This window comes from Mastacembelus armatus, chromosome 24 (genome assembly GCF_900324485.2).
Source record: "Mastacembelus armatus chromosome 24, fMasArm1.2, whole genome shotgun sequence".
Taxonomy (NCBI): Eukaryota; Metazoa; Chordata; class Actinopteri; order Synbranchiformes; family Mastacembelidae; genus Mastacembelus; species Mastacembelus armatus.
This window is the reverse complement of record NC_046656.1, coordinates 6,656,186-6,683,579: the sequence shown is the minus strand read 5'-3', so window position 1 is coordinate 6,683,579 and position 27,394 is coordinate 6,656,186. Positions and strand designations below refer to the sequence as shown.

General features: G+C 41.9%; 2 protein-coding genes across 11 annotated transcripts in view; one reads left to right on the top strand and one right to left on the bottom strand.

Moving 5' to 3' along the window:
- LOC113137179 (kinesin-like protein KIF13B) overlaps positions 1–7,443 on the top strand; it is a 33,023-nt gene extending 25,580 nt beyond the window's left edge. For 2 of the 3 annotated variants that reach the window (XM_026318646.2, XM_026318645.2), the window contains exons 36-42: positions 219–296; positions 512–565; positions 876–969; positions 1,282–1,364; positions 4,284–4,349; positions 4,760–6,104; positions 6,193–7,443. In XM_026318646.2, the coding sequence (XP_026174431.1) occupies positions 219–296; positions 512–565; positions 876–969; positions 1,282–1,364; positions 4,284–4,349; positions 4,760–6,104; positions 6,193–6,443 (1,971 nt within the window). In that variant the 3' untranslated portion in view covers positions 6,444–7,443. The remainder of the gene's footprint in view (positions 1–218; positions 297–511; positions 566–875; positions 970–1,281; positions 1,365–4,283; positions 4,350–4,759; positions 6,105–6,192) is intronic. The other variant, XM_026318647.2, reaches the window with a different exon arrangement.
- Positions 7,444–8,642: 1,199 nt separating this feature from the next.
- Positions 8,643–27,129, bottom strand: hmbox1b (homeobox containing 1 b). Of its 8 annotated transcripts, none has more exons than XM_026318653.2 (11): positions 26,940–27,129; positions 25,973–26,055; positions 24,173–24,859; positions 20,518–20,603; positions 19,564–19,674; positions 16,066–16,219; positions 15,721–15,803; positions 15,071–15,166; positions 14,348–14,442; positions 13,390–13,473; positions 8,643–12,065 (listed from the first exon to the last, which is right to left on the bottom strand). In XM_026318653.2, the coding sequence occupies exons 3-11, from the start codon at positions 24,850–24,852 to the stop codon at positions 11,922–11,924; spliced, it is 1,533 nt and encodes a 510-aa protein (XP_026174438.1). In that variant the 5' UTR covers positions 24,853–24,859; positions 25,973–26,055; positions 26,940–27,129; the 3' UTR covers positions 8,643–11,921. The 8 variants fall into 8 exon arrangements, with proteins under 8 accessions (XP_026174438.1, XP_026174436.1, XP_026174435.1 ...); XM_026318651.2 differs by lacking the exon at positions 25,973–26,055 and adding an exon at positions 25,827–25,929; XM_026318650.2 differs by lacking the exon at positions 25,973–26,055.
- Positions 27,130–27,394: the final 265 nt, after the last annotated feature.

Below are 27,394 nucleotides of genomic sequence, written 5' to 3'. Positions count from 1 at the left end.
TCATCATTTATCTGTCAAATTAGCAAAATGTATGACCAGTTACTTATTTAACTGGAGTCCTTTGGTTGACATTTCTCTGAAGTTCATTAAATCCTCATTGGCTTGTCACTTTTTATGCAGAATTGGAAAATGTAACCTAGAGATGAAAATGGGAATATTTGCTAATAATGAAACAAATCTGAAGTGTTCAGATAGAGACACTGTGTTTCCGCATGTAGGAGGTGGCTGTGCGGGAGCAGCTGGCAGTCAAAGGGAAAGCTCCAAGGCGTTGCCTCAGCTCGCCAAACATCAACCGGGTAAGAGCTCAACTCTGATGTATACTCCGCTAACCAACTCTAAACATTAAAGGGGATTTCAGTTTTTTACCTGTCAGGTGTTACAGCCTAATCACTGCTACTAACTACAACATAGAGTAACCTACCTATGGCTTGCTTGTATTCTGGGCTCTGGGCATTGTTTTAACATGACCCATTCTTGTGCTGTTAACCTGTCTCACTAACCCCCTAACCAGCTGTCAGCCAGCAGTCTGGATCTTTGCTCCCCACATAAGATCAGTCACTTCAAGGTGAGACATAGATTATTTCTGTTGTTTTTCCCACTCTGTTATTACCAGTCAGGGTAGGTTTTGTATCAGAAAGACGTCTTTGTATAGTGCAGTACAGTTCAACAGCAGAACTAACTGCACCATGTGTCAAACAAATGAGTCAGCACCTCGTTAACAGTTTCATTTTGCTATAGATATTGTCAGTGTTGATGCAGTACTGTGTGTTCACCATTAGAGGCCGCTGAAGGTCACAGTTCAGTTTAAAACAAAAAAGCTGCTTCAAGCCACATGTGTACCATCATCTGTACGTCTTTCCCTCCTGTGTGTGCAGGGCTGGGAGAGCCACCAGGACCTTTCTGCGGTGCCCCTTGCATCTAGACGCACACTGCCCAGCTCCATATCCCACAACCTGAACCCAGAAACAAGTACGGCCGACAAAACCTTAATCTTCTAATGGATTCTTGGTTGAGCAATTTTTCCTCCTTTTCACCTTTTAATGTGATCAGCTCATGCCTTAGTCTTTGGCCAACTATATCTCTCGTTTTGCTCTCCATCTTAATTTGACACTGCATTGCTAACACATGCCAGTTTTCCTCCACCCTGCCTCAAAAAGCCGTTATTTTTTATCTGTGCCCTTGTTTTGCCCATCTCTTCCCTTGCAACCTCCTCTTCCTTTTCTTCTCTGCATCTCACTCAGTCAGTACATTTAAGCTTTGCTGCATCTTATCTCCCTCCAGTTAAGGCCGTACCCAAACTTCTGAAGTCGCTGCTTCCTGGTGGGAAGGAGGATAATAGAGACCAGACAGCTGTCCATCAGCAGGTACGCGCATTCAGTCAGCTCCCCACACTCCGGGTTTAAGCTTGTATTCTGCTCGCTGTCTTATCAGCAGTTTAAAGTTTATATGCATCACTGCGGCATAAATCTACATATCCCCTCTACTCATCAGCAGTTAGTCCCATGTCTTCTGTTGCCATGGAAACAGAGCATACGTAGATGGAAACACAAATAATAAACAGATAAAGTGCACAAACGGCTCATTGCTCAATAGAAGTGGTTTTTAGACATTTGCACAAATAGAAGTGATATTCTTTGTCATAATGAATACAAAAGTGTGCTTTGTTTTTAAGGTTGTGAGGCAGATGTTTTTTTATAAGTACATTATGTATTTATCATATATCAATAGATACTAAAAATACAAAACAAATATTACCATCATCTTTGTGATATACAGTATTTATACAACTAAAATGAGTTAAACATAGAGGTGGAAGAGACTTTGAACCCTTTGTAAAAGGCTTTCATAATTGATGTAAAGGCTTTTGACCATCAGTGAGTAAATGAAAGATTGGAATTGTAAAAATGTTAGTGTTAAAAACAATGTTAAAAACTGATTTGTATATTTGGAGAGCTGTCAGTACTTACCCAGTACATCAGTACTGCCAGAAATAAATTATATGTACTGTAAGTTGTCATTGGACAACTCAAGATGTTTTGATTGCAGAGGTGGTTGTGTTAGGTTAGGGGAAATGTAAAATCCAGTTTTTTTGTGACTTGACACTTACTAAGGGCTAAAAGTCTGCTATATAAGGTTTTCCTGTTCTTTTTGAAATCTGTATTTTGCCTCCACCAACAATAGAAATGCAATGCTAAATTGCAAGACTTGTCCTTTGTGGCCTCATTGGGTTAAATTGTCAGTCTCAACAAAATAGAACGGTCCTTACCCAGAAGTGCAACATTAAAGCCAAAAAAAAAAAAAAAAGCAGCATTAAAATGTGTTATGTTTAGAAACACTGTCTGCATTGTGTTAGGAATGAACATGCCTTCCAACCTGTGTCATGACATGAGTGTGTGTCTTGGAGTGACTGACATGATGTATGTTTGTGATCAGTCCCCGTTGAGACAGGAGCATATTGTGTTTAGAGGATGGTTAATTAGGAGCAGGTGAACCTCATCGTCGTCCTGACACCCCCACCCCTTCACCACCTCCTCATCCACGGATCTCCAATCATGTGCTATCGAGACCCAGGAGTCTGCAGCTTTCTCCTTGCAGCCAAACACTACAGCATCTGATCTGACTGATTAGCACCTTGAGAGGGAAGCTAATCAGGGAAATCATGTGCCGTGGTGTTTTGGTTGTTCGGTTCAGAAATGGAAGCCCGTCGGGCCTCGTTGCTGCATTGTTTGAGGCCATTGCTCTAATTAGTTCTCTTTCCACCCTGTCTGCCACAGATGTTTACAAAGGTCAACACAAAAACAGAGGCCTTGAGTTTTGCAAATATTAGCAGGCTGGTGAGGTGTTACCTAATTTGGATGAGATTGTTTTGTAGCCCTGTATTTACAACTAGGTGAAAAACAAGTACGGTGGAAAAATCTATTGTACAAATCTAACAAATCTGGTGACTGAATGAACTGCAGTTAAAATGTTCTGGGCTCAATATTAACTGCTGCTGTGTAAAATGAGGATATTGAGGCATGACTCTCCTGATCTAACTTGACAGTAAAAACCAAAGTCTCAGGTTTTGACCTCTTAAAACTATTAAAGATTTGATTATGGTCTGTGTGAAAGGACACGGCTGGACTTGAATCCAGGCATTGTACCTTCATTGATTGCAAGAAATTGTAGACAGAGACAGGAACCCTGCAGAGAGAAGGGGTATGCCATTTAACAAGTAATGAAAAACATCATATCACAGGAAATGGTCCTTTACACAGTTGCAGTTCGATTTGAACATGGTTTGTATATGTCTTAAGGACCTCTTCTGAGAAGACATCAGGCTTTATTTGGACTTGCCATCCGTGTCCATCTAATGTATTGTGGTGACTCAGGCAGCCTTACAATACATGTATTTGACCTGCTCTCTGATGGACCTATTGTCTGTGCAAGTTGCTGAACCAAACAACTTCATTTTGATGAGCAGAGTCTGAAGAATGAGCAGATAATTTGCTCAGAATGTGATCTTAGGGATGCATGAGAGTCAAACAATCATCCTGATTAATATCCCACCGCTGTGTCTGTTAAGCACACGGGCGAACAATTGTCTTAATTTATTAAACATCTTAACATATCTCCAGACATAAGATGATGAGGTTTGTTTTTTTTCTCTCTCTTCAAAAACTAAAAAAAAAAAAAAACATTAAGACTCAAATCACGCAACATTTAATCAGCTGACAGACCCTATTGAGGGTTAAAGAGGTAACTTGAATACTGAATAGGGCTAAATGATTATGGTTGCAATTATAATTACGGTGCAATTATCCTGATTGTTTCACCAGTTTGTCATGATTATCTGTCTGAGTGATCTGATAAACAAATATTTTTATTACACTTTCTGCATCTCATATCAACATCCTGACTGATGATTACTAAAGTAAATGAAATATTTGATCCCTTTTTAATACATGAATGTATTACACTGATTATACAGTTATAAACCATGTCAGTGCAGTAATAATATACTGAAATAGATGGCCAAGTGGCCTAGTTAGTTATCCTAGTTTAGTATTCTTCAAGGCTGTCGCAGAAATCAGTACAGTATGATATTCTTTTTAGAAGAGCAGATTCAAGTCCCACACACAAACACACACTGATCCATTGACCAGACTTGATAAATCTATAAGCCTATGTTAGTATCTATTCTTCAGGCTGTACCAACCCTCAATGTAAGTGTTTAAAATGTACAGATCGTTTTGTTTCAAATGCTGTTTATTAACTTCTTTTAAATTCCCTTCCTGTTGCAGAACGTGCCACACATCATGGTGCAGTCAGCCAGTGTGGAAGAGGACATGAGCAATCAGCAGCGGTCGGTACGTTCACCAACCCCAGATGGTGTGTTACTATATTTATCGGAAATTTGAAGACTTAAACCATTTTTGGAACACGGTTTGTTCATCATGATCACACCTTGTTCCATCTCTGTCGTTATATTAGATATTTTCCCAGACGGAGCTACTGCATTTCACTGAGCTTAGCTGCACTTGGGAAACCTGCACTGAAACAAAACATTGCTGTTATTCCTTTGGAGCTTTATTATAGTTATTGTGTCCTGTGAGATTCCCATTGTTACAGGTTGCTCTGACAGCTGATACATTGTAGCTGTTGGAATGAAATTAAATTAGAAAATATAATTTTGGGAGCGAGTGACATTTCCAAAACAGAATGATCCTTTCTCTGCATGTTAGGCCACTAACACCCCCGTTGCTATGGTTTCCCCCAGGTTACCACAGAGGAAATCATTCCTGCTGACGTCCAAACAGAGATCATCAGATGCGTGCCCCTCCCGCCGCCCATCATCCCAGAGATGGAAGAATCCACCCCCAGCCCCATGAGTGAAGCGTCCAGTGGATACATGTCAACCAGCATCTCCACGGTAACACTGTCAGACGTCTACACGCTGAGCTGGGACCTGCCTCAGTCATTTGTCTTTGAGGCAGTGCCGGATGAAGAGAGGGAGGACAGGAAAGTCCCACCTGTCACCTGTCCTAAAGCTGTTCTTCTGGATCAATCAGAGCATCAGGAGTCATCACAGGTTGTGAATGTCAAGGCAGCAGCTGAGAGGACTGACTTGCCACCATCCACACTAAAAAATGCTCCATTTGATTTTGACCAGCAACAACCAAATGACTCCTCAACTGTCCCGCTCAAGGAGCTAGAAGAGCCTGATCCAACTGCACAAGACTTACCGGGGAAGACCAGTCAAAATGACCGTGTTGGATCGGAACAAACAGACAATCGAGAGTCACTTAAAAATTCACCTTTAGTACAAGAACATGAAACTACTCAGTGTCCCCAAACAGACCACTCCAAACCAAGAACCACTTTGACAGAAGACCCTGTGCTGGCTGCCCTAGACAAGACAGTGCCTGACATGTCAGTCCACGATGAAACACTGCTGTTTCCACAAGACAGTCCTCGTCACTTGGACCTGATTGTCCCACAGCCTCAGCAGTCCAAAAAAGAACAACCAACCTTAGAGACTGCTGCTAGTACAGATTCAGACCTGATCCCAGTTTTGTCTGAAGCCTCAGCTTGTGCTCCAGAACCCAGAGACTCAGCTCTTCAAACTGTATCCAAGGAACATTCAGCTTCTGAAATTTCACAACCAAATAGCACCTCCATCCCAGCCTCGTCCTCAGTGACAGAGGTAGCACATTCTGACGCTCCTACCAAAGCAGCCACCACTCCAGCCTCTCCACTATCCAGCGGTCAGACTTCCAATGATGCTGCATCAGTGGCAAACCCCTTCAAGATCCAGAAAGTAAAGTCCTCCGACCTCAAATCTTTTCGGCGTATTCTGGACGAGGAGGAGGATAAGCCTGGGCAGGTGGGGCAGGCCGGCAGCCTCAGGACAGGACTCAACCTCTCAGTGCCAATGGAAAATCTGGAAATTATCTCCGACTTTGAGGAAGGCGACACAGATGCTACTGCCATTCTTGCTGACTGGTTGAAAGAAGGGGAGTTTGTCACTGTGGGGACCAATAAGAGCGGCACTGTTCGATATGTGGGACCCACAGATTTTGCAGAGGGTACCTGGGTGGGGGTGGAATTGGAGGTACCAGCAGGTAAGTTGTCATTTCTGCATTTGAATATTTATCTGCACTTCATTCCCTAGTAAAAATGACAAACAACCTTCTCTTGGTCTTTTTCTAGGAAAGAATGATGGTTCAGTGGGTGGTAAGCACTACTTCCACTGTAACCCTGGATACGGGGTGCTTGTAAGGCCCGACAGGGTGACCCGTGGTGGTACCAAACGCCGTCGCCAACAGCAAAAGCGCCGCAGTGCCAATCTGTCTGGATCAAGCCCAAACCTGGCAGCCCTTACTGCCCTGGCCAAAGGTGAAGTCAGCGGGGCACCAGCCAGCCACAGCAGGGGAGACAACCGCAAGTCCTGGAACACATGAGGGGCTCAGCACCGGCTTCATGGCAAATTGCTGGACGCCCGCTGAGCCATCACCCATTGTGAGCAGCTGGCTGACATGATTATATGGTAAGCTTTCAGAAAGACTGACTCTACAGTGTTTATTGGGACAGATTTACTGCAGGCTTCACTGTGGCTGGTCCTTTCCTGTACGTTTTAGTGACACAAGATGAGTCACTCGACACTCCTTTGGGAGAGGAACCCATCAGATGCACATGACTTATCTTTTTATCCTCCATGACATACTGTCTAATTGAAACTACAGAGAAATGTTGGATGTTTATTGGAAAACAAGAATGTTTTATCTAAATGCAAATAACCATTTCTCTATTAATTTCATTTTAAATGGTACATGTCTCTTTACAGAATGTATTTATTCCAGAGACTTAAGATCACAGTGAGAAAACATGCTGATTCTGAGGCAGTGCTTTTATCACCTCACCCATCAGGCAAAAGTATTTTTATGGAAAGGATTTAATACTATAACGATTTTAAGTGAATGACTGCACACACCTTGACTGTGTGTTTATTTTTCTACTGTTTGGAAGATGTAACAGAGCAAGAACACAATCTTTTTTTCTTGTGCCTTAAATACATTTGGCTGCTGCTCAGCAAGTGTGCCTTTAGCAATACGCCACCAGATTCTGTCCACAAACTGTTAAAGAATCTTATTTTAGGTCTTGAATGTGTATTTTTACAAAGAAATGTATGACTTAAAGGGAGTTGTTCAGTGTTTTGTTTTTTTCCACTTGCAAGTTATTGAATGACACTGTTTTGGAGCCTGCTGATTTGTACATGATGATACATGATTGTTGTAATGCATTTAGTCTGAGCTTTTGTCTGGTAAACAAGATTGTGTCAATGTGCATGTAAGTTGGTCATTTTGACAACCCGAATGCTTATTTATTCAAAGGTGAACACTGGATATTGATATCATGAAAAGCAAAAACCAACTTTTTCTATCAATGATGTGAATTAAAGTTCAACCAATGCATATCTGTCTATAGATTAGAACATTTGTAACCAGCAAGAACACAAAGCCAGAAAAGGCTTCAGTGATATAGCTTTATTCTCTTATACATTATATATATCATACTAAAATAAACACAAGTTAAAAAAATGAACAAAGAAACTGTACAAAAAAATGTATATATACTACATCTTAATTACAGAACAGTCTACTGTCCAAAAAAGGCACTAAATTCTGAAATGGGCAATACAGTAATTTGAACATAACTAGATTTGAGTTTGAAACAACAGCATTCAGTCCTCTTTTTCTGAGCTATATTAGGATGAAGTGGATGGTGTTTCACTGGGGACACAGAAGGACATGTAGACATGTTGACCCTGACACACCATGAGAGGGACACCCCTTCAGAGTAAGCACTACCACTGCAGTACACATGACACTGGGTGGGGAAAGTCTGTTTCATGATCTGTGTCCAGTTTTGTCCTGGAAAAGCACAGATTCTTGAGCACCTGAGGGTTCTTTCTTCTGTCCCATCACTATTTCTGTCGCGCTTTCAACACTTATACTTCAAATACTGCTGGATTAAAACTTGCACTCACTAACTGGGCAACAGCGCCTCAAACATGAAGACAATTCATTCAAAAGTGTTTTCTACTGAGAGACTGATCTCTAAGTGTACTCTGTTCCATCCATTCACTAACATACAATATTATTTGTATGGTTTAGAGAATGTTACACCAAGCTCCACAGAAAAAAGCCATCAAATAGAAAGTAGGTTTGGTTGTTGATTTCAAAGAGTTTAATCAATGTGCACTCACTGCTTGGCAGGTGAGTAGGGTGAATGAGTTCTAAAAATTAGTATGCATTTCTCCTTACAGCCTCATCAAGTCACCTAATATTTAAATTTAGTTTTTGGTGTCGGTGACTTAACAATTTTATTGTGATTCCAGAAACATTCAATAGTAGGGCAATAGAACATTACAGGACTCTAAAGTATATTTTCATACAAACCTGAATTTTTTTTAGCATCTAGTAATAAATAATTCAACAGTAGTTTTCATTATAAATGTAACTATGTCTCTCAGGCAAAAAAAAAAAAAAAAAAAATGCTGGATTTCACTATGGAATTTAGTGTGGCGTTATTTTGAGCAGAAAATATCACATAAGGGGTTTGAACTAATAGGATATGGTGTGTGAAGCAGCTGTACTGAATTTTTTCCACACCAGCCCCATGATAGTATATTGGATATTTGCCATTTTTCAGCTTAGTCAACAGCGACAATTTTCATAAGGTGCATTATTACTGGTCTTTTCACAAAATAGCTTTCTACCTCAGAGGCAAACAGGGAGAGACTGTTGTTCAAAGAAGAAATGACACGAAAGAAAGAAAGAAAAAAAATGTAAATGATAAGCCAGGAGGAATTAATAAGCATGATTAATTTAACAATATTAGCATGTTTCTTTTTAAAACATGTCATTCTTTTTTTTGTACATTACCATAAAAAATGAGTATAAATACATATTGTTTTTATCTTTCAACCCTTTCATTTTGAAACACAGGTCCTAGTACTGAAGTCACTGTGTCCCAGCTTCGTACATACTGAAGCAGTAGAATTAAATAGACCAGAGCGCAGGGCCGGGAGCCATTCTACCAGCAGGATCCAGTTACCACATTTCATGATGCAGCACCAGCATCTTTCCCAGAGTTCCTGGCTTTGTGAAATCCTGCTTTGTAGAACATTTTCCCAAGTCTTCAAAACCATCACTAAGACAAGGCAAGGGTTCCTTTAAAGGAATACTTTGACATTTGGGGGAAATTCACTACTTCTCTCTTTTAAGATAAATATCACTCCCCTCTCCTTAAAGGTGACGCTAAAGCCTGGAGGCTGTTGGTTTAGCTTATCAACAAAACTAAAAGCAGGCTGAAAGAGCTAGGTAGGCCCTGTACCATGTTAACAAAAAAAAAAAACACCTACAGCTCTATATCTCATTATGTTTCCTTCTTACAAAACATGAAGTGCAAAAATGACTAGTTTTTCAGGGGTTATGTGCTGTAACCTAAATGTGAGGCTGGAGCATCATGACTGGACACTAGCTGTCACAGTGCAGAGGTGAAAATATCTGCTTGCTCGCGCCTCAGACGTTTACTAAATAACACGATGCATCTTGTGTAGGAGTATAAAACGGGCACAGGAAGTCACTGTGCCTTGCACCATGTAATTACTCATAAAACCACAACTGGTCATTTCTACATTTCATTTTTTATACCGCTTTAAGAAAACAAAATGCAACTAGTTAGCTTTAGAGGTGCTAGTAGCTACATTTTTGTCTTAACCTGTGGACAGAACTAGCTCCAGTCTGTGCACTAAACTAACAGCCTCCTGGCTCTGCATCACATTTAACCTATGAGTGGTTTCAATCTTGTTATCTTGGCAAAAACCTAAATAAGTTTGCGTTGTCTCCAAAAAAAAAAAAAAAAAAAAAGTCTTATCTTCCTCATCCTAAGGCCTTAGACTGACAAAATGCTAATACTTGAAAAACAGTGACACCAAAAACAGAGCCTGTACCTTAAAGGAACACACCACTTGTCTGCTTATGACTTTACAGGTATATTCAAATACGGTTTTGGAAAAGTTCCACCCAAGGCAAAAAACACTTAGTGTCTTTGATTCTGATTCCCTTCAAAGTGATGCTCTGACCTTTGAGGCTATACTGATATAATAAAAGCACAGATGCCTCAGAATTTCTTCTAATACTCTAAACCATTTCCAGTGTGGATTTCCTCTCATTTGATGTCACTGATATTTAAAAAAATCTTCTGAAAGCACATTCTTCAGGCTATTGTAAAGAGGCAGCGTCACAGAACAAGTAGTAATATCTTAGGGGTATTTTATCATTATATGTCTGGCTGATAATAACTATACTATGTTAGTATTAGATCCCAAGACTCAGGAGGCGATTCTGGGGAACGTGAAGCCTGTTTCCCTGTAGATATGCATTTCCCCTTACTTTAATCTGAGCCCACCCTAACCAGAACCTGACTGGGACCAGTTACCTCTGCCTACTACTGTGCACTGGGATCTAATGTCCACTATCTTTCCTGTCACAGGCCTTCTGTAATGTCAAACCCACTCGCTCAACTGAACTTGAGAAGAAGGGAAAAAAAAAACAAACCTACTCACGCCAAAGGAGTTAGTAGAAATCGCTTTGGATGAAAGTGAACCTCATTTTCAGATGAGTCTTAGCTTAGCCTTTTAGCTTTTTGCTCCAAGCATCTTTTCCTTTGGCATGAATGATACTTAAAAGAAAGCTGAGTTCCCCTTATTAGATAGCTTACGTTTGCTAGATTATCACATTGATCCTAAATTGATTCTCTTAACTTGAAAACTCTTGAGCATTTAACAATAGTGACACTGGGAAGCTTAATACTTTTGGGTTAAAAGCATGAAGAGAAATGCAAGTGAAGGAACTAAAACCACTGCTACTGTTGGACATAAACCTCAACATGAATTCTGGGATTTTTATGTGCACTAAACAGTTTCTTGTTCCTTGTCAAAAGAAAAAAACAAACTACTGTATAATGCAAAAAAGTAAAGGTGTGGCTGTGTGTATGAAATTAAGGCTACTTCTTTTTTAAACTGAGTTTTTAAGAGGTTTCCATCCAACAGCAGCTCTACTGCAGGAAAAACAAAATGCCATTCCTCCGAGGAATGATAAGTATAGAGGGTGAAGACAGTGACTGGACAGTTCTGTCTGCTGATATTATCCTTTCTGACCGCCTCTGTGCCAGAGAGGGAGAGAAGGAAACTCTCTCCATCCATCTTTCCCAAGACGATGGCTGGAGGCTGCTCTTCCGATGAATTGCACAATGAAGACGGGGTGCAGGTAGGTAGGTTAGGTAGCACACCATGAGGTGACTGAGAACCATAAGAACCATATATATATTATATATACAGTACACAATATTTTTCTGAGGTTGACGTTGAGGTGAGATAGACTGAGGATCGGCTCAGACAACCAGGCTGGAAAGGGAAGGAGAAGAGGAAAGAGAAGAGGTATCCTGTGAGGAGAGAGTGTTTTGAGGAAAGTGGGGAAGTTCCTGGGAGACACAATCCCAGACAAGAGCCACTGTTTTAGGGGCTGAAGGCCTGGACTGCAAGCTTTGCTTCTTTCCAGGGAACATTTCACAGAGATCAGAGGACGTACAGTGACCCTTTTCCACCAGTTGTGTCAATATATTGAGTAGGGTGGGGTGGGGGTGGTGGGTAATTACTCTTTACATGGACTTAGTGGGAGGATGGAAGTCACGAGAGAGTAGGAACAGGTGGCAGGGCTGAGGGAGAGATTCAGAAGGTTTATTCAGTCGCATTATTTGGGTCTTTTTTTTTTTTTTCTTTTTTTTCCTAAGCCCCATTTTCCCACCTTTTTCTGCTTCTCCTCCACTGTCCTTGATTCTCCTATCTGCTTCCTTCATCCCACTTCCTGTGCAGTTCATTCGTCCTCCAGTGACTCCGTCTTGATGTCGTTGGGGACCCCTCCAGTCCGGGACAGGGCCAGGATGGTGTGGTTGACAGCAGCCATCTCTACAGCCAGAGAGATGGGGTCCTGGTGCTCGCTATGTGCCGTGCTGTCATCCTGAGACATGGAGGGACGGGCGGGGACCAAGGAGAAACAGCACAGTGGTTAGTAGGAGTTATGCTTCTAGTAGCTGCGACTTGCTTTTGCCCAAAACACACAAACATACTGAAAGTTTGATTTGACTGTCCAACACAGCTTAGTAATGATAAGCAGCTATGGCAGGACTGTGTATGCTAACGTTAATGACTCATAGGCCCATGTAGTAAAAGCCTTTCTCTTGTAATGTTTGCAGTGGAAACACATGTGTGATGACAGAACAGTCTGAAGAACTAAGTTACTGTTGATACATGAGGCAGTTTCTTAGTACAGTGCTACATGCAGTTTCAGCCTCATTCCTTTAGTGATGCATCATGTTTGTAGCCATTAAGTGCATATTTAAGAGCCTTTTATTGGGTTCTTGTTTTGAGGCAGCAGCTTAATTAGATAGCAGATAACATTTGCTAGCAGTTGTCGTTTCTGCTGAAAAAACAAAACAAAAAAAAACAAAAACAAAAAACTGCTGCCTGACAGCTGCCAGCCACCATGAGAAGGTGCTTTCATCTGCCTCTGTCTGAAATCAAAGATGTCTCTTTTAAAAAAAAAAAAAAAAAGACAAAGAATTTCTGGTGTTACATTTGCCACCTTTCACCGTTATAAACATGTGCTGTATGAGAATGGAAAAGAGCCCAAGTAACAAAGAGGGCTTAGCAAATAGTTAAATCTGATCACTACTTGACTAAGAGCTAAAGCTGTGACTCAGCAGCTCAACAGAGCGAAGGAAAACTCGGTACAGTCAGATCTGCTCCTCAACTTGTTTCTAATGAGCTTGTCTTTCAACAGGAGCCCACAATACGCTCTTATTGTTACAGGTCATTTAGTAAAAGCAAATCTTTTTGGATGGTAAAAATGTAAAGAAAACTTTTGAGCTGAGGTCACATGAGCCAGGAAATGGGTGAGAAATAATAACAAGCATCAAATCAACTCTTCAGTGATGCGACATCTGATTCCTGGATATGAAAGCTATTTTAACTCATGCAATCAGAGTATTATTGTGATAAAGGGCCTTTTTAACCTCTGTCTGATTTGGCTGTGAGCTTCTCTTGGCCTCATTTTGAGCTGCACGTGACAGCAGTGCTCCTGCAAGCACAGGCACAAAGATCTGTAGCAAGACAATTCATAAACTGCTGCTTCCAACACAGACAAACAGCGACAAAGGGGCTGTGAGTAGGCATCACTTCGCTTTAATTTAATTCTGTTAGGCTTATGTTAGGCTTTTTCCCCCAAATCGTAAATATGCAGTGCTCTGGTAAACACATTTTGGCATGTCTCTGTGTGGGGGTACCTGTGTTGGTGAGGTGGGCTCCAGTCGGTAAAGGCCAAATGGTCGGCTGAGAGGTCTCTTGTCAAAATAGGGCAGGTCACAGGCCTGGAGGCATTTCAACAAACAGGATTACTCACTTAGCTAGGTAGCATTTCATTTACTAAAACAGAATTACTTGGCTCTTTGCTGTCACTAGATGACTGTGCTACCTGACAGTTTAAATACACCCTGTAGTCATCACTCATTAGCTGCACCCGTTCACATTAATGGGCTTTTTCCGTTTTTACTGTTTGCATGTAGTGTGAATGAGAACGATGCCAGAGGGCTTAACCTGCAACACAGTCTTTATCTGTAGCTTTGTACAATAATACAGAGCACTGCTGCTTTCCAATGCTCCAGCTTAGTTTCCACCACTTACAGGGGAAAAGAGCAGAGAGTGAGCATTTATTAATTAATGTGCCTTGGGTGAAAGTGCCTCACAAAAATGAGGAAAAGAAAAACTTTATGAGCTTTCTATATTTGGGGGAAGAATTTGTGAGCATTAATGTGCCAGTGAACGAGGCCACGAGGTTCAATTCCAAACGAACACCACATGCTGCAGATTTCAGTTAACACAACTCAAACCAGAGAGAAAAACTGACTGCTAAAGCATGTATTCATGGACTGTTAGTAGGAATGAAAGACATGTAAAATGCATGATCACATTTGGCTAATGACTGGAGTACTAAGATTGTCCAGAGCCTTTCCTCAAGGATGGATGCGAATGGCTCACAAGAGGCTGATCCAAACAGTGAAGAGGAAAACAGAAATGGAAAAAAAAAAATAAAAGTCAGACATGGTACAATGCAAAATGAAGACATGAAGGTGTAATACAAGAAAAAGCTGGCTCTTTGTCTTTCCTCAAGCCAATCGTCTACATCACTGTGTGGAACATAAATCTGGTTTTATGTGCCTTGTGGGATCCTTAATCACTCTCTACCTGCTCTGAGAAGTCATTCCCGTCGATGTCGTCGCTGTTGGAGTGTCCCCCCGGACTCTGGACGTCTATTCCATGACTCTCCAGGATTGTGGCTTCTTGGAGGAACAGAATGGATTATTAGATTTACAGTGGATGACTAATAATATCTCTCATTACATATTGTAGAGATGTGATTTCCAGCTGGGAGTGGGGTGGGGGGAAATGTGGAGCTCCTGAACTAATATGTAAACAGAGATTTAATTATATATCCACACAGAGTTAGCTGCTAACACCTGAGAGTTTATGACAACACCCTTCAAACATGGCAGATGGTGTAAATATGATCTCTCATATCTGACAGGGCTGTGGGAAACACTGCCATAGACCAAACAATACTGAGCCCTCTGGCTAGTAAGTGATCGAGGTTTTATTTCACAGATCCACCTGGCTACAAAATTAATGCATGGTTGAAGAAGATTTGTTCTAATTTCTCAGCAGTTATGGGGATACTTTGCCAGGGTCATTCATCAGATGACCGATCGACTACAGTCAGCCTCATTATTGGGATGATGAATTAATGTTGAGCCATTCAATGCATAAGAAAATGTTGAAATTGCTGTTATTAACTATGTTATTAACTTTATATGGCATATTAGCCATATAAAGCCATAAAAGGGATGGAATTACATGTGCACTTCAATCAAACAATTAAACATTTGGGATCCCTTCCCAAAGCCACATTACCAATGTTGGCCCGTCTCTTGATCTCTTTGCGACGGTTGGCGAACCAGTTGTAAACTTTCAGGGAGGTGACCCTCTCTAGATCAGACAGCTTCTTCCCTGAAACAAATCACACAACAATCTTGTCACACATCTTTTATCACTCACTCACATTCTCACTTGAATCTCTTCTCCTGTACATTTTTTCCCCAACAGTATCTTCTATTCTTTTTATTTCATCCTGAGCCCTGATTTTGGGAACTCTCAGCTCCCTCAAGTAGTGATTCCACTATTACTTTTATTTATTTTTATATATATATATATATATATATATATATATATATATATATATGCAAATATTCATATTTGAGGAGGTGGAACCAGGAAAATTTGGCCATTTTTGCCTCATTATTAAATCAACTTCAAAAATGTTACACATATATTTTCTGTGGATCGACGTCTCTGTTGATAAGGTATGTCTGTATGCACAGTGTATAACACATTGAATATAAAGATGCAGAGCTGACAGATTATGTATGCTGTGTACACAGGAATCATTTCCATGGTAATGGAAGCTACAGAATAGTATCTGTCATCAGCACATGAAACTATTAAATGTTTACATGACATTATTCCTACAACAAAAACACACATACCAGGTTTCTGTGATTTACCTGGTTTCTGAATAACAGCATTGCAGGCGTTTGCTATCTCCTCCCGTTTGGCCTCATCTGGGTACTGGTTGTCGTTGAAGTAGCTATAAATAGCGGAGCAGTCACACTGATTAAATTAATTTCACTACACAAGGACGATGTCAACAAACCACAGTTACTGCTGTTTCTTTTGTATGCAGTACAACCAAACCTATATTCAGAGTGTATGACAAGAGTCACTTGCTCATTGTCCAGCCGTTTTCTAGGACATGCTGCAATGTTTCCTCCATTCCATGTGGAAATAAGGCACAGCCAATGTATGTTGTCTTTAATATACTGCTTTTCTTCCCACTTCCCAGCTCTCACCTCTCCATCACTGCCAGGCACTCTTTCCTCCAAGTGAAGCGACTTCCCCGACGCAGCCTGAAGGTACCAGGGGCAGTGGTGAGGGGGGGTGGGGTTTGCCTCCACTCCATTTCCTCCAGGGGCAACGGAGCTGGCCGCATGTTAAGGGTGGCACCTGGGGTGGGAAGCAGCAGTGCCAGAATCACTGGTAAGTTACAACTGAAGAGCTGAACATCTGTTAGAAAGAGTCCAGCCACAATCAGTCTAGGGGAGTCTTGCAGGTGTGTTTGTGGTTTAGAAGCACAAAACCTGCAAAAGTCTAAAAACTGTAATAATGTGTGTGGCTGCTGAAGGTGAACATAGCACAGAAAACGCTGAAAGCCCATCCCTCATCAAAATATATGTGAGGAAACATTTCACAAATTTTACAATATCTTCTGATTGTAAACTCAAGTGAATGTTGCTGACAGAGACCATGCTGTCTCACATCAAAGCATGACCACAGCAGAAAAGAAAACCACATAAAAAGCTTGACATGCACTCACACACCTGAAAGTGGAAACCTAACAGTTAAATGTTTAGATCATCAGCTCACCTGCAGTGTCATAACCTAATCTAACAGAAACGCTGCCAGCCAGGCCAAACTGGGTCGCCCCACAACAATTTGGAGCATCAGAGCGGCATGAATGGGGCATCAGTTTTCCCTGCAGCAGTGACAGGGGTGTGAGTGTGCTGTACTGGGCTGGGTTTGGCTGGGCTGGGCTGAGCTGGGCCAGGCTCAGTCTCTCCAGAAATAGCAGAGCAGTTTCCAGTGCTGATGGTGTTGGCAGGGCTCCACTGAGGAACATGCCGCAGAGGACAAGGCGTGGGATGTCTGCTGCCTGGCCATAGGTTGATACAGCACAGGCACGTGTATGTTACGCACACACGCTTATGCTCGGTCAAGATCCAGAGTCAGCAGTAGGCCTGTTCTTGCTTTAACCATTTACAGTGCCAGGTGTGTTTAAAGTTTAAATGTGTGCAGGAACACAGAATGTCATTTTTTGACTATGAGTCTATTGCAGCCACCTAAGGTCACTTACGTAAACCGGGATTTCCCTTGAAAGATATTTTTAAACAAGAAGAATAGGGCATAATCAAGGGGTCAGAGCTGTATCTCAAGATTGATACTTGGACATGAGTCACAAAAATGAGAAACTTACGCTTGACTCACTGAAGTCTTGACAGGACTTTAGAGTTGAAGTCATGTAGTGGATCTCACATATAGTATGTCTACACTAAAACCCACTGGTTGAGTAGATGGCACAGCCTGATGTGCCTACACACTACAGGTTCTACTGTCAGCATCTTTATTTGCTTATGAAGACTTATGAGTTACCATCAAGGATTTGAGACTTGACCTGGGGTCTGTCCCAACACCGCACTTCTTTGAGCACTCAAAGGAAAATTTATGTGGGACCGTAACAGGTAGCATGCATTACGCTTTCCCACAGGTGGGCCTGAAACTGTGTTTCCAGATGTATTACCAAAAATCATCCGGCCAAATTTGAGCCCAGCAATTCACAATAAACTAGAAAGTGCTTCCTTTCCTATGATAACAAGCTCATCAATATAACCCTTAAAATGTAAGTACAACAGCTAGTTTAATTTCGGTATGCAAAAAGATATGTGTCACAGTTATTCCAGGTATTTAAATACATTTAAAAGTGCATTTCATACTTCGGAAACCAAGCCTTTCTCTTGAAAACAGACTTGACCCATAAAGACTTGACACATAAAGATAGTAGAGCAGGGAAATGAGCCAGGGTGACGCTTGGCTCACAGGCCAGGTAAGTACGGCTGGGATGGGAACGAATCATCTCTATGATGGAGCCAGAATGCAACACAGCTGGTGCTGTGGAAACAGGTGCACAGAGCAACGTTTTGGTGAGCAGGTATTTAGAGAATGGAGAAAAAGAGCTTTGTTAGCTTACACAACGCTCTTGTTGCAAATGGGCTGCTTTAAATTAGGCTGAAAACAGTGATAATCATCACCATTCTTATCTATCAGCAGGAAAGGACACAACCCACAACTCTCTCTTTAACTGCCAATAGCCAATGTGATCGCCAGTCGGCACAAGTAATGCATGTTCTTTCCATCCATCCATTATCTATATCAGATTATTCCGATTTAAGGTCACGTGGATCTGCTGAAGGCTATCCCAGGGAGAAAGGCAGGGGTATACCCTGGACAGGTAGTATGTTCTGTCCTCTCCCTAAAATCTGACAGAAGCCATTCAAAATAATATCTCTTATGTACAACAGGCTTTTCTTTATATGCCATAACTTTATAATTGCCAGAAATATGTTGTACAAACGGGCATCATGGTGGCTGAGTGGTTAGCACTGTTGCATGAATTACGTGTGAGGTTGTTTGTCTCTATGTGGCCCTGTGATGGACTGGTGACCTGTCCAGGGTGTACCCCTGCCTTTCACCCAAAGAGAGCTGGGATAGGCTCCAGCAGACACTGGTTAAGGAATAAGCGGGTATAGATAATGGATGGATGGATGGATGGATGTTGTACAAGTGGCACTTGAGTGGCTTGCAAGCACCATAAATGTGGTAATGTGAAAGACCCTTTGACTTGTGAGTGATGTGACTTCAATTTGAAATGTTAATATGGATGGCTATGTATTACTGGAGGTCAAGGCTAGGACCTGTCTTTGTTAGTCACTTACACAGCTGAACACATACAACTGAAGCCAACGACAGTATGGTCCCTCAAATCCTCTGTTTGGAGGTGCAAATTAATGATATTTCTCTCAGTAGTTCCTACAAACTGCTGCCACTACAATCTTTTGTCCCCACGCTCTAATTCATTCCAGAAGTCAAGATGCTTCTGCTAACCCATAAGATGTTCCTCACATATATCACATCCCACTGTCCCGTATATACAACAAGACACTGACTACTTCTGCTTATCTCATTAACAGTTTAACAGAAAGCTGCAGGCAGTACAGTGTTTTCCTAGCATGCTGCCTTTCTTTGGAGCTGCCTCGCTGCTGCGATTAGTCAGCCAAAATCTACTGCTGTCTTTCCGTGTGTGTGTGTGTGTGTGTGTACACACACACATAGAGGACACACACACACACACACACACTTGTATTTCTATCTTTGTGAGGACAGTCACAATTAAATGCCTAGCCTCAGTCCCTACCCTAACCCAAACCTGAAACTAATTTTAACCTTAACCCTAAAACCAAGTGTTAACCCTTAAACAGGAGACTGAAAATGTGAGGCCAGGCCTAAATGTCACCACTCAGATAGTTATGCTTAAAATGGTATTCAAATGTACACACACGCACGCACGCACACGCGCACACGCACACACACACACACACACACACACACACACACACACACACACACACACACACACACACACACACACACACACACACACACACACACACACACACACACACACACACACACACACAGTAAAGAGAGCTGTGAGAGCAGTATTAAGTCAGATGTACCTGGTGTGGTCTTTTCCAGCATGTACCAGCGGTAGAAGGCCCTCTTTTTCTGCTCGCTCAGGTCAGAGCCATGCTGCAGCAGCCAATGAGAGATCCTGCTCTGGCTGATGCCTGGAAAGCAGCCAGACATCAAATTACAACAGAGTGTTTTGCATCAAGCGCCGGCACAATTTGTAGACAGCCCTTAGAAAAAGTCACGCAAGACAGACGGGAATACTAGAGGGGGAAAAGTGTTTTTCTCTCTCTTTAACTTTGAATTTACATCACTTTTTTTCTCCTCACAGGAGCTCTGGTCATCCTTTTCTCTTTCTCTCTATAGATTTTTTTGTCCTAATAATTTTTACTATTATTATTACTGATGTATTTACTTATTCTCATTGCATCCCACTTGTGATTAGGATAAATGTGTTACTTACAACCTCAAAATTACAGTACAGTCTACTGTACATGTTAAGCCTCAGGATATACCTACAATACTCATATTTAAATGGCTCTGTTCATCATCTGCAATGTTAAAAGTCAAAGTTCCAAAGAGTGTGCATCCAAGACATACTTGGATACTCTACCACCTGTAGACCACCTTAGTCAGTCAGTTACACTTTGTTTGCAAGTATTTTGCTAACTCTGCCTTTATTTCCATCACCTTTTCGTGAGCGGTGAACTTCACCGCTCACCAAAACGTTAACATGCTAAACAAAACGAAAAAGTGAAGTGATTTGATTGATGAAATGAGATTCAATTTAGGATTTAATTAGCTGATGCTTTGACTCAACATTATTTAGAGGGAACCATAGTAAATAGTAATAATGTTACCTGATATGTGTACAGTACATATAAGAAGGACATCTAATACTGAGTATATGTGCACAGGAGCCAAAATGATAGTTTGATTGCAACAGAAAACACCTAAAATAAAGATCATTGTTCCAGTGTGTCAGTATGTCTGCTACTAACCGGTAACTTGTGCCACCACTGCCTGAGAGATCCTCCTGTTCCCCAGGAACGCTTTAATCTCCTCTTTCACCATACTGCTGTCCCTCCTGCAAACACACACACACACAGCACAAATGAGAACACAGCTATACTATTTAACATACTCAGTGGATATATCTTGATAGGAATGTTTGGTTTAACAGAGGCAAACATACAAAGAACAAGTGATTTTTAATAAACTTAGTAAGGCATGCAGAAGTCTAAGTGACAGTGTCTTGTCCAAAAGATATGTAAGCAATGGAAAAGTGCACGGGCGATTGCTGGCAACTTCACCTTTTATTTTATCATTATTTCAAAGGTTTTACATGTTTGATTCTGGTGCAAGCTGCTGTTTCATCATTTACCCAGCATTAGCGACAAATGCTGACATGTAAGCTTCTGTTGTTGATGCTCTGCTCTTCTACATGAGACTCAAGAGGAGTTGTTTGGTATACATTAAAATTGACTGATGTCTTTCTTTAATGTCGAATAATCAAACCTGTGTTTTTGCATTGTGCCGATTCATGAGAAACATATGAAATGGAGGCAGCGTTTTAAGTGTTGCATTTCAGAGGAACACAAACGCAATGACTATGAATTAAACTGAACTGAATTATGATCACGTAATCTGTATTTTTTAAATGTATTTAATGTTTCCACTATCTCTCTCCCCAGCAGAGGAAAAAAATAAAACATGTACCGACTTGCAGGAGTGGAGGGTGGCGAGTGAACATGTGCAGTCACACAGTGTACCCACCCTGCTTTCTGGCTTCGAGCCCAATCCCCTCCCTTACCCTATACGTAGACAGTTATACACACCGCAACAAGCTTGTGACTGTCTTGGCTTAATTCCTCATCCTGGTGCAGATTGTGAACACCTGTCAAATGTGTGAACTAGTTGGTGCAGTTATCCATACTAATGGTTCATTTTTTTTTTCTTTTTTCCTGTAAAAGGAAGTTCTAACCCCCACCCCCAAAAACACCACTGCTGCTCCAACCATACAGTCATTGCAACCTTTGAACCAGTCAGTATCCCAGAAGCACAGAGTCAAAAAAAGGAGAATGCATCAAAGTCTTGAGCGTTCGGTTAGCATATTTCTGAAATGAAAATGCATCACGACTCTAGACATCCAGCATCAATATCCTCCACACCAACCTCTTGCAGCGCAGCTAAAATTAGAGCTTAAAAACGCTGCTTGTATTGACACCAGTGAATCGATGTAGCACAAGCTGCTGTACAAGACTGAGGAAGAGTGGGAAGTGGAAGGGAGGTGGGGGGTGTTGGATGCCAACTCAAAGGCCGAACCCCTGCAGAGATAGAAATGTGCACTTAAGAGTGAGGAAAAATCAGAAGGGCACTGTGGGATTGTTGACAAGCTGAAACCTCATGTCACGCCCCCACAGCCCTGCCAAGCGAGACGCTGGAGAGTCCTACAGGCAGGGAGGACGAGGGCTTTATAACGCTACTTAACTTCTTGGGCTGTCTAAAGAGGACATGTAATTTAATGCAGAGGCAGCATAAATGAGTAACGGGACAGATAGCACAGTGCTCAGGATAGAGGCTGAGCTCTAAATGCCTGTTCTTATTCTGACTGTTCATATGGGCCAGTGGGAAGGCAGCAGGAGCCCACAGCAGTGATAGGACAGGGCTAATGTGTAAAATGTTAAGAAGAGAGGAGGTGGGTAACGTGGACTGTGGTTACGAACACTGAAGCTGTCAGAGTAATAGGTCTAAGTAACTACTGACATTCAAACCTAATATAATCAGATGTTAATGTATGTAATTTCATGTAATGTTTCCAGAGGTGCACAATTGAGAAGCTTTTCTTCCTTCTTAGAAAATATCAACCTCAACCCTGAAGGTTTTTCCACTCTCACACAGAATACTTCCCTTTTAATGCTGCCAAGAACACATTCATGGTCATCTCTGTTACTGTGATACTTCATTATAGGATGCATAGTACAAGATAAATTGCACTAAAACTAATCACAGCTGTCGTGTGGTGCTGCTACAGTGCTCAAAAATGGAAAGTTTTTAGAGGAACCTTTTCTGTCTTTTTTTCTGTTCAGTGGTGTATCCTTATTCTGGCTATTTGATGGTGCACTTAAAAAAAACAAAAAAACAACAATGCTATTCACTAAGTGAAGAAACTGAGATAGACTGCAATAGAAGCTCAGCCCTGCTTCTGTAAGTGGAGCTAAAGCGATTTATGGTTTAATAAGTTAGCCAGTCAACTAAACTATCAACTATTTTGTTTGCACTACTTTTGATGCACTAATTCAGCAACAAATTTCATTCACAAGTTCCAGCCTCTCTCTTACTTGTGTTTTAGCAATTGGCTAATTGGTTTGACAACAGAGGTGGAGATGACACCTTAGGTTTTATGAATTTGTGATAAGTGTTTTCAACCATTCTGTCGGTTTATAGACCTAATGCTGAATCCATTCATATTGCTGTGCCTACTCTGGGCCAGCTCAGTAGCTTTCTTGAAGGTCTCACTTTGGGCCCACCAAACACCAATTGTCTTGACCTGTTTCAATTTTCAGTACTGTTTGTTAACAATGAAGACAACAAGGAACTGACTGGAGAAAAGATCTGTTTGGACACAGACACAAAATCTGGCTTCTGTCAGCCAACCAGTGCCACAACAATAATCAGAAATGAACACTGCCAGATAATGTTGAACATACCAGAGAAACCCAGAGCAAGCAACATGTTTATGTTTTGACTGCAGCACCTCAAAGCAGAATTTCATCTTAAAGGTACCCTCTCTCACTGAGGTGACACCAAGTCTCCCCCAGCTGCATTGGCATCAGTGCAACCAAACAAATAATGAAGGCATTAATGCAGCAATGATCATCAGGGTTTTAACATCCAGCATAATTATAGATCCAATTAAGACCTTTTTAGTACAACTATTACCTTCCCGCTAATGACAATGAATGCAACAAAAAATGAGGTCAGACTGAAATGGCAAAACCATTATCCTGGTGAACACAATCTATAGCAACAGACATGAATTTACACTACCTTAGCAGGTTGACCAACCTTGAAGCAACTAGATGTAAGAGGAAAAAGTCTTTAAAGTGCTCAGAAAACTAAAACAAAACATTTTAAAACTGTAGGGAAACTCAAGTTCAAGTTCATGTTATATGATCAAAAATAGTATGACTGTTTTCTAAACTTATGTTTAAAATTGACCTTCGACCAAGTTTTTTAAACATGTATATATTAAAATAGCAGCTGTAATGATCAGGTGATTAATCAATTATTTCATCACCGAAAAAAGTTAATTAGCAACTATTTATTTTCAATTAAATTTTCAAGCACAAATGCCATTTATAGATTACAGCTTTTCCACTGTGAGGATTTATTGGACGTTTGTCCACCCATTCACTCTTCTATCCATTAATTCATTCACTGTTCATACAGCGAGAACAGTCCACTAATTTCAAACACTTTGACCTGAGTGAATCATGTCTATCACAATAGCAAAAATACTAATATACTGATTGGCAAAAAGCCAATATACTGATGGTACCTCATCCAGTTCTGTGACCACCAAACTCAAGTAGGACAAACGGAACATTATAAAACACAAAGTGTTAGAGCTCGCTTTGTCCAGTTAACACTGACCTCATTAGCTCCTCCACCTTATCGTCAATGTCCAGGTCTTCTTCTGTGGCTTCAAACCCGAATGCCCGCGCTGCAGCCGCACTGTTCACTGGATATCGTGGAGGAGACAGCTTCCCGTTGGGTGTAGCAGCTAGGCTGTCACGCCCATTCTGTGACAGCGCCACCAAGGAGACCGGTGATGGCAGGATAGCAGAAGGTGGTGGTGGCCCTGGAGGCGGGGAGGTGTCATAGCTGTTGCTAGGAGACGGCGAGAGTCCCCCACCACTGCTAAACTGCGTCTGCGTGGCGGTGGATATTTTAGAGGTCGTGGAAGAAGAGGTGGCCGCAGAGTGATCAACGGTGCTGACCTCGCCGCTGTTGATGCCACCGTTGTTGCCATTGCATGACACGGAAGAGGTGGTGGTTGCCGAGGCAGTGTTGTTATTATTGAAAGATGGGGTAGTTGTGTTAGAGGCAGAATTGTTGGTGCAGCTGTTTGCCCCGCCTACTCCGTAGGAGGACGAGGAAGAGGAGGAAGATGAGGTGCGGCGGCCGAACTTGTCGCCATGCTCCCGGTCCAGCCGGTCCAGAGTGTCAAGCGCGTGCAGAATCTCCTGCTTGGTCATGCCAGTGCGACGCAGCCGCTGCAGCAGATCTATCTGCTCAATAGTGAAGCGCGGCTCCTCACTGAACTCAGACATCCTGCTGCTGGATGAGAGACAAGACAGACAGGTTGTGAGGCAGAAGAGGAATAAGAGGAGGTGAAAGAAAACAGGAAATGCAGGGGGAAGTTCAGTGGATGTTCAAAATCTGGAGAGGGAACAGAAGAGAGACAGAGAAAAGAAATCAAGGAAGAAAGTGAGGGAAAAATGAGACAGATGAAGGGAGGGTAGAGGCAAGGAGAAAATAATGGTGGGAAAGGAGGATTGAGGCAGAGAGGGAGAGTTTGAGGGGTAAAGTGGAAAGAGGTGGGTGGGAAAACAAGAAACAAATGCAAGATGAAAATAAAGAGGCAGCGGATAAGAAAAGGAAGACAAGAGCGAGAGACTAAAGTGTGAAAGAAAAAGGCAGGGAGGGGCAGGGCATAAAAATCAGCTATTTTTGGGAACCAGCAGGCAACACACGCAGAGTGCCAGAGTCACCTTGACAGCTGATGCTATCTTAACATTCTGACTGCCGTTCTTTAAGAGCTACAATATATCCCCAGCTCTGCACACCACCCACGCTGTATGTTTTTCATAAGCAATTTGCTGTGCTCAAAATCAATGCAACTGGAATCAGACTGCGGCAGATTTTCCATCTTCTATGCCAGCCCGACCTATGCTGACGTGATAAATGGTTTAAAAGGGGTCACTGGCATTTTCCTACATATGTTAGTCTAAACTGTGCAGGGGACATAAAAAAAAAACTAAATGACTTGAGTGCATATGCAGTGTTTTAAGGTTATCACGAAGGAAACTAATATAACCGGTGTAAGCCTTTAGAGGTCTGTAACACCAAGTTGTAAAAAGAAGAACACTTGCCAGCACAACAGGCGAAGTCACTTTGGGGCAGCATTGAAATACATTCCTTCTATACACAAAGTAGTTTAGTAGCAATGGTGAACATTAACTACTCAATTTATTACAAATTCATAAGAACACTACAAAAGTTGTAGATTATCAAGCACAATTACACTGGAATGCCAGAGACGGGCCACACATTCAGTTACTTGAACCAGAAGATATCACTTTTCTTGCATTTTGATTTTGTCCTATTTCACACAGTCAGATTGTATGCTGTAAAAAAAAAAAAAAAAAAAACATTGTAAGAAATTATTACCTGTGCTGTTTAAGTATTTACCAAGTTAACGATTCACTTTGGCTGGTTTAACTGGTTGAAACACAATGAGCAGATGTCAGCCCCTATAGGAAAGCAAACATTCAACCTTATACAAAATACAAACCTATTACACCGGTTTGCTATAGGTCACGCAAGAGAGGCTGGACAGGTGTGCAAGCAGGAGACAAAAGTTTATGACCGATTATGAGACCAGAGCAGCTGAAACAGGACCGTCTTTATCGTACGCTAAAACAAACTTCCCCTGGTCCATATACTTAGCGGGTTTGCCAATAACTTGGAGTAACTAACCAATAACTAAGAGTCCAGGCGAGTTCAAGAACAAGAATAAATCACAGTTTCAGCGCTGCTTTCTTCATCATGAAAGCAAAACCAGACTGGGTTTTCCTGCCTTTAAATACAGGCTGCATGCGTCAGACACTCGCACTGTAAAACCCAACTCCTGTTTCTTTGGCAGCGCAGGTCTCTATTTAGTCCCAGTGCTAAAACAGTTGCCGATATATTTTTTTACTTCCATTTGTTGTTGTTCTGCTGACTACGCGGCCTGCAGAGACGGCACAGGTCTGTCGCTCCCTGGCGCTGCGGGAAAGACTCTGGTGATGCCAGCTTTCACGCCCTTTGCCCAAAAGCTAACGGTAGATAAACGTTCCTGTGGCGGACGGACAAAACCCGAGGTACCGTTAAAACAACCAGCACCGCAACTCTCTAACCCCAGATGACTTCAGTCTTCTAAGCACCGCTGCCGTAGATTTTACACAGACAACAGTCCCGTGCCATCACGGAGCACGGCTAGCAACTTAACACGGGCTATTTCGGTAGCTGTGGGTTATTAGCATAACATGCTAGCCGTGCCAACGCTGATACTAGCTGACGTTAGCCGCTGCCTAGCGAAGGTTTGATATTAATAACATCACTTTCAGTGTTGTACACAGCTAAGTACATGACTTACCTCGGTTCAAATTGTCCACTTAACCATTTAACTTTGCAACTTCAGCAAAGACCCGCTGTGTCTTTCACTGCAGCCGAACAATAAAGCAATATGATAACAGTGCCCTGTCCGACCCTTTTCCAAGGTTTTCTAATCAGAGGCGAATTATTTGCCTCTCTGCTTTGTCTGTCTGACAACAGCCATATTGACAACTAACACCTCCGAGTAGCTCTGAGGGAACTGTAGTTTTACTCTTACAAAGGCCTCTACCACGCGGCGACGTTCTTTACACTAAAAACTACAAATCCCTGAAACGAGAGCGAGGCGGGGGCTGATGGCTCACTGATCTACAGTTGTCACAAGAGGCGATGCAGTTTTTAATGTGGCCACAGCGGCTGGCTGGCTGCTCCCCTTCACCCTGCTGCTACTGCTGGGGTGAGCCTGGATCAAAGACCGCATGTTTATACCTGCATCAC